This window comes from Rhincodon typus, chromosome 44 (genome assembly GCF_021869965.1).
Source record: "Rhincodon typus isolate 14 chromosome 44, sRhiTyp1.1, whole genome shotgun sequence".
Lineage (NCBI taxonomy): Eukaryota > Metazoa > Chordata > Chondrichthyes > Orectolobiformes > Rhincodontidae > Rhincodon > Rhincodon typus.
This window is the reverse complement of record NC_063375.1, coordinates 1,487,005-1,494,070: the sequence shown is the minus strand read 5'-3', so window position 1 is coordinate 1,494,070 and position 7,066 is coordinate 1,487,005. Positions and strand designations below refer to the sequence as shown.

Here is a 7,066-nt window from a genome sequence, read left to right as displayed (position 1 = left end):
CGCTCCCGCGGGGGGAGAACAGGGGGGACTCGCTCCTGCGGGGAGAGAGGGGGAGAACAGGGGTATGGAGGGACTTGCGCCTGCAGCGGGGGAAAGAGAGCGGGAAGAACGGGAGACCGGGTTGATGGGACAGGATCAGCCCATGGAGCTGAGGGGCCGAATGGCCTACTCTTGCTGTGTACCTGCAGGCGGTGACGGTGAACGTGAATCTCGGAGGGCGGAGAGACAAGGCCAAGGCCGGAGACGAGAAGCTGGAGGCAGCCCCTCAGATCATGGACCTGCGGCTGATCGGGCAGATTGACCCCCTGTGCCAGGGGCAGGCACTGAGAGCAGCGGGGAAGCGCAGGAGGCAGCTGCAGAAACGGGCAGGTGGGCAGCAGCGAGTTGGAGGTGGAGGGTAACGCTGGACAATGCAGTTGACGACGGCTCAGATGCCCCCAGCCAGCAGTGCAAGGCGTCTGGCACTTCAACTTCAGTAGGCATCACTGCTGCTTGTTGTCTGCACTTGGCCAGCCCTGACCACAAGGGGGCTCCCTGCCACCCACAACTATCCATACTGTCAGGGCCGAGGGAGCGGGCACCGTCGGGGGGTCGGCGGTGAGGGAGCGGGCGCTGTCGGAGGGTCAGCGGTGAGGGAGCGGGCGCTGTCGGAGGGTCAGCGGTGAGGGAGCGGACGCTGTCGGAGGGTCAGCGGTGAGGGAGCAGGGCACTGCGGGAGGGTGAGGGAGCGGGGCGCTGTTGGAGGGAGTGGGCGCTGTTGGAGGGTCGGTGCTGAGGGAGTGTGCACTGTCGATGGGTGAGGGAGCGGGCGCTGTCAGAGGGTCGTCGCTGAGGGAGTGTGCATTGTCGGCGGGTGTGGGAGCGGGCGCTGTCAGAGGGAGCAGGCGCTGTCGGAGGGTCGGTGCTGAGGGAGTATGCATTGTCGGGGGGTGAGGGAGCAGGCGCTGTCGGAGGGTCAGCGAGTGGAGGATAATGCCCCTGCCCCTAATGTATTGAGACCCCTGACCAGCCTGGGCATCTTGGCCTGCTGCTAACTCCCTTACCCTGTGCATTATGTCTCCTCACAGATAAACTGGCTACAAAGCTTTCCCACACTCTCTCTGCCGCTATGGACCTCTCCCTGGACTGACGGGACATGGCTCAGGGATCTGTGAGAGCGGGACGGTAATGGGGGCTGGGGTTACGGGGTTGAGAAACCGAGGACAGCTCTGGCGGGTCCCTCTGTTTTTCCCCCACTCGATCAGCTCCTCCCCAGCATCGCCTGGAATGTTTCAGAATCAGCTTCCCGACTCCACAGAAACTCCCAGAGTGTGACATCGGAATCCCCCCACCCGCTCTCTGGGAGTCCTTGAACCTTGTTTGTTGTTTTGGGGGGTTGGAGGGGTCACATCTGTGGGGCAATTCCGACCTGCCTCATCACCTCAGACTCTTCCCCCCACCCCTAACCCTCCGTCCTGTGGTAGCAGTGCAATAAATGTAATTTATTCGGCCTAATGGCCTGGCAAAACCTGATGGTCTCCCCTCCTGTTATTTCTCTCATGGTTGGCACAGAGCCACCCAGTTGACGCAGTTTTCAGTGGTTTGCCCTCTCCTTCCAGTCTGTCGTGCCAATAATTTACCGTCTCCATAACCCTGCACGTTGCTCCTTTCCAAATACTGTTTGATTTTCCCGCCCATCTCTCTCTGTCCCTCTCCCTCTCTGTGTCTGTGTTTCTGTCTCTCTCTCTGTCTGTGTGTCTCTCTCTTCTGTGTCTCTCTCTCGCTCTCTCTAGGGGTAAGCCCAGAACTGGATACTCTCCTCCAGCTAAGTCTGGATGATGTCTGGTACGCATTCAGGGTCGGCCCCTTCCCTGCACTTGTGCTCTGTGCCCCTGATCGAAAAGCTCGAGGTGCCATCCGCGATGCTGGAGGGCTTGAGTTATGAGGAGAAGCTAGGACTTTTCTTTCCCTGGAGCACCAGAGGCTGAGGGGTGACCTTTGTAGAGGTTTGTGAGGGGCATGGTTACAGTGAATAGCCAAGGTCTTTTTCCCCTCAAGGCAGGGGAGTCCAAAACTAGAGGGACATAGGTTTAAGGTGAGAGGGGGAAAGGGACCTGAGGGTAACTTTTTCATGCAGAGGGTGGTGCGTGTATGGAACGAGCTGCCAGAGGAAGTGGTGGAGGCTGGTACAATGACAACATTTAAAAGGCATCTGGATGGGGACATGGATAAGGAAGGGTTTAGAGGGATAGGGGCCAAATGCTGACAAATCCTCTCCCCTCTCCCCTCTTCCGGTCGCTCTTCAATCTCGCATCCTTTTTATTTTAAATCGTCTCTCGAGGCCGTTGCGTGGCACTGTATCAGCCGCCTGTGGGGAAAAATATATCCACGGACACCACATCCACCATGTTTCCCTCATCGACCCTCTCCCTTACACCCGGCTTAGCTTCGCTCACTGTTTGAGGGGCGTCGCTGGACAGGCCTGCATTTGTTGCCCAGAGTCTACCACCTTGCTGTGTGGGTCTGGAGTTCCCTGTAGACCAGACTGGGGGGTAAGGATGGCAGTTTCCTTCCTCAGGGGGGCATTTTCCCCAAACCTGGCGTCATTAGACTCTCGATTCCTGATTTTAACAGAATTGAAACTCTGCCGTCTGCCTTGGCAGGATTTGAACCCAGGTTCCCTGGTGGGGGTGGGTGGGGGGGCGGGGGGGGTGGGGGGAGGTCACGTGAGTTAATAGTCCAGTGAACACACCACTCATCCTTGGCTCCTCAGTAAACGCAACACTGTTTTCTTTGGTTCTTCATCACATGGCTAAAGGAAAGATGGCTTAACTCTTAAAGATGTGTAGAGGTTTCCTCTGAAGTCTAACTGATGTGTAAGTAATGACTGGATGCAGTTACCGATGAGAAATAGGAACGGGAGTGGGCCATTCGGCCCCTTGAGTCTGGTACAGAAGTTTGCGTCACAGGGTGGGGAAGAAGGCATTTGGCACGCTTGCTTTCATCGCTCAGACCCTTTGAGTATAGGAGTTGGGAACGTCACGTTGAGGTTGTACAGGGATGTTGGTGAGGCCGCTTCTGGAGCACTGTGTCCAGTTCTGGTCGCTCTGTTATAGGAAGGCTATTATTAAGTTCCAGAAGAGATTTACTGGGATAGAGCAAGGAATGGAGAGCTTTGAGTTATAAGGATAGCCTGGGATTTTTTCCCCCTGGAGCGTAGGAGTTTGAGCAGTGACCTTGTAGAGATTTATAAAATCATAAGGGGCATACTTAAGGTGAATAGCAAGTGTCTTTTCCCTAGGGTGGGGGGATTTCAACACTATGGAACATATTTTTAAGGTGAGAGGGGAGAGACTTAGAAAGGACATGAGGGGTAACTTTTTTTTTTTGAAAACAGAGTGGTCCATGTGTGGAATGAACTTCCAGGTGAAGTGGTGGATGTGGGTACAGTTACAACGTTTAAAAGACATTTGGATAAGGACATGGATGGGAAAGGTTTGGAGGGATATGGGCCAGAAACAGGCAGGTGTGGGAATAGCTTTAGTTTGGGATTATGTTTGGCACAGACTAAAGGGTCTGTTTCCCTGCTGTACGACTCTGTGAGCCTGTGGCTGAACCCACATTCCTCACATCCACTTCCCTGCCCTTTTCCCCTCGATTCCTGTATTGATCAAGAATTTCTGCCCCCATGGCTTTCTGTGGCAAGGAGTTCCAAAGACACTCAACCCTCAGAGAGAAGAAATTCCTCCTCATCTCAGCCTTAAATTGGCACCCCATTATTCCGAGACTGTGCCCCTCTGGTCCTAGACTCTCGTGAGGGAGGGGGGAAACATCCTCTCAGTATTTACCCTGTCAGGCCCCTAAATGTTTCAAAGAGATCGCCTCTCATTCTTCTAAACTCTAGTGAGTCGAGTCAAGTCCCAATATGCTTAGCCTTTGCTCATAAGACAGTCCCTCCAGACCCTGTGAACCTCCTCTGAACTGCCTCTGGTGAAATGATGTCTTTCCTTTATTAAGGCGGGAGAACCAAAATTGCTCACAGTTCTCCAGATGTGGCCTCACCAGCACCTTGTACAGTTGTAGTAAGATTTCCCCACTCTCCTTCACCAACCCCCACCTTGAAAGAAGGGCCAATATTCAATTACCCTTCCCCATTACCTGCTAGCCCCTGTGTGCTGGCTTTCGGACACACGTTCCCCCAAGTCTCTGTAGCAGTTTCCTGTAGTCTTTTAAATAATATTGTTCTCCCTTATGAAACAAACTTTGTGTTTTCCCCACAGTATAATGCATTTGCAATTTTTTGCTCACTCATCTAACCCATCAGTATCTCTCTCTAAACTGTGTCCTTTCCACCTATTTTGATGCTATCTGGCTGTAGTACATTCTCTTCCTTCCTCTACATCAGTTAACGCTCCCAGCACTGATCCCTGTGGAACCCCCCTGGTTACAGGTCACCAACCTAGAGAAAAAACATAAATAATCTCCCTTCAGAGCAGAGGGAAATTGCAAAAATCTTGCACCTTAGTCCCATCTGTGAGCCAGGACTTTCATGTAGCTGGTAACGGGGAGAGGGGTCATGAGGCAGGTTGAATAAAATGACCTCTGAGCCCAAAAGGGAAATAGTGATCTTAACGGGACAGAATTTGATTTTCGGTTTTGGGTGTGAGAAACACGGGTCGGAACCGAACCCTCCGACACCGTGGGCACTTCCAACTCACCCTTTTATAAGGTACCTTTGTCGAACGCCAAACACTACACATCTGCTGGCTTCCCCTCTACCCACATTGGTAGCGACTTGTTCGAAAATCTCCAGTAAACAAGACCAATGTGATCTCCCTGCCACAAAGCTGTTGAGATCCACTCGATTCGGTTATAATTTCATCCCCCCCCCACCCAAAAAGCATGCTGCTGTTACTTAGAGTCACAGAGCTGTACAGCATCGGAACGGACTGTTCGGCCCAACCCCTCCGTGCCGACCCAGACATCCTGAATTAATCCAGTCCCATTTGGCCCGTATCCCTCTAAACCCTTCCTATCCACGTACCCCTCCAGATGCCTTTTAAATGTTGTCATTGTACCAGCCTCCACCGCTTCCTTAACAGTTGATACTTTACCCCCAGGCTAATCAAGCTATATTTGCCCACTGTATGGCTCCCTCCCTACCCCTTTCTGAATAGGGTGTCACGTTGGCCATTTCCCATGTTATGATCGCTATTTCCCTTTTGCTCAGAGGCCATTCATTCGACCATGACCAGACAGAGGGAAGTCTGCTCTATGGTTGGCTCATAGACTGGAACCAAGCTGCAGAAATTGATGCAGTTTTCCAGGGATTTGAAAATTATAGCCAATATCCATAACATGTACCTTATCAGAGCTGGATTGCATTACTCGAGATGAGAACCTGCCCTCAAATAGCGAATTAGCTGCAACAGGAGGGCACCAAGAGGAGGGAAGTGAGGCAGAGAAAGAGATGGAGCTATATCACCAACAGAATGATCTCCTCCTGTGGTGCTTCCCGTCAGTCTTCCTCTCGCTCCCTCCTCCCAGGGGACCTGGACTCAGAGTATGGCTCAATGGTTAAACATCAGAAACCTGGGTTCGATTCCACCCTCGGGCAACTGGCCGTCTGTGTCTGCGTAGGTTTCCTCCGGTAGCTCCGGTTCCCTCCCACAGTCCAAAAATGTGTGGATCAGGGTGGATTGGCCGTGCTAAATTGTCCTGTAGTGCCCAGGGATGTGCGGGTTAGGGTGGATTGGCCATGCTAAATTGCCCTATAGTGCCCAGGGATGTGCAGGTTAGGGTGGACACAGCAAATAGACAAACTATAGGACCCTGAAGTTGGCACAGGTTCATTTTTTTTTTAAAAAAAAATTAGTTTATTGACCAGTGCAACGTGCAGTACAAAATTAAAATGGTTCAGGGTGGAGCGGGTAGTCCAGCAGAGACAGTGGTCTGGGCAGAGAGTCCGCTGCGGAGGGGCCAGGATGTCAGAGCTGGATGCGAGGTAGCAGAAAGACGCAGCAACGGCAAATTTTACCCCCTCTCCCCAGCAACCGCCCACAAAGGGGACAAAATCCACACCCCTCCCACCCCACTGCCCCTGAATGTGTCTCTGGCTGGTGGAGGAGGAAAGAGACACAGAGGCGGGAGAACTGTCTCGACAAAAAGACAGGGAACCATCTCCTTCAGAAGAAATTAAAAACCAGCCACAAGCTTAAGCTAGGACAACAGCTCCACGATCGGAGGGTTTTCGCCTGCGTAGGTTGTATTTAGAGGGCTACGGGGAGGGAAGGAGAGAGAGAGAGAGGTTAGAGATTAACGACTGTCACAATCTGACATGTCCTTCCAGAGTTTTAACCCCTTCTGGGTCACCGAAAGTTACGTTCCTATCACAACCAGTCTCACCCAGCCCCCTCCCCCGCCAGACCCACCACCCCGCCATCAAAATTACCACCGCCAAACTCTGATCCAGGCCCCTCCAAACCCCACTACCTCTGTCACACCCACTTCCCTTCCCTCCACTCCCACCTCTCAGGCCCCTATAATCCCTTCCCTCTCTCCAGCTCCTCTGGCCCCCAACAGCCCCCTTTCTCACCCCCCGCCACTGTCACTGCCTCTGACCCCTACAAACCCCACCCAGCTACCTCCTCTGGCCCCTACAAACCTCCCCCACCAACCGGCCACCACCTCTGGCCCCTACAAACCCCCTCCCCGCTCCCCCCATCAGCATCCCTTATGGCTGGCAGTTATTGGCACAGGAGGATCCCACAGAGTGAGCGGACTCACCGAGTCAGAGTGCAGGATGTTGCAGACGGAGATGTCGGGGCGTTTGGGGGCTCGGGGTTTGCGGGCAGAGCGGGAAGGCGAGCGAGGAGGGGGTACTGTTTTCCTGGGTGTGCTGGTCAGGTACACAGTGCCTGACAGAAAGAGAGAGAGAGAGAGAGAGGTGAGGGCAGCGTCACACATCCTCCCCCAAACCGCACCCGCTGCACCCAGACAGCACCCCCCGCTGCACTCGCACAGCCCCCTGCCCATAGGGGACTGATCAGACACACCCCCATGTCGGGGTGTTTGACAGTGGGGTGGG

The 7,066-nt window shown here is 53.7% G+C and overlaps 1 protein-coding gene across 1 annotated transcript in view; it reads left to right on the top strand.

Annotated features, from left to right (window-relative positions):
- gnl3l (guanine nucleotide binding protein-like 3 (nucleolar)-like) overlaps positions 1 to 1,507 on the top strand; it is a 9,316-nt gene extending 7,809 nt beyond the window's left edge. Inside the window, exons 9-10 of the mRNA XM_048619945.1 lie at positions 189 to 369; positions 1,068 to 1,507. Coding sequence (XP_048475902.1) covers positions 189 to 369; positions 1,068 to 1,129 — 243 coding nt within the window. The 3' untranslated portion in view covers positions 1,130 to 1,507. The remainder of the gene's footprint in view (positions 1 to 188; positions 370 to 1,067) is intronic.
- The last annotated feature ends 5,559 nt before the right edge of the window (positions 1,508 to 7,066 follow it).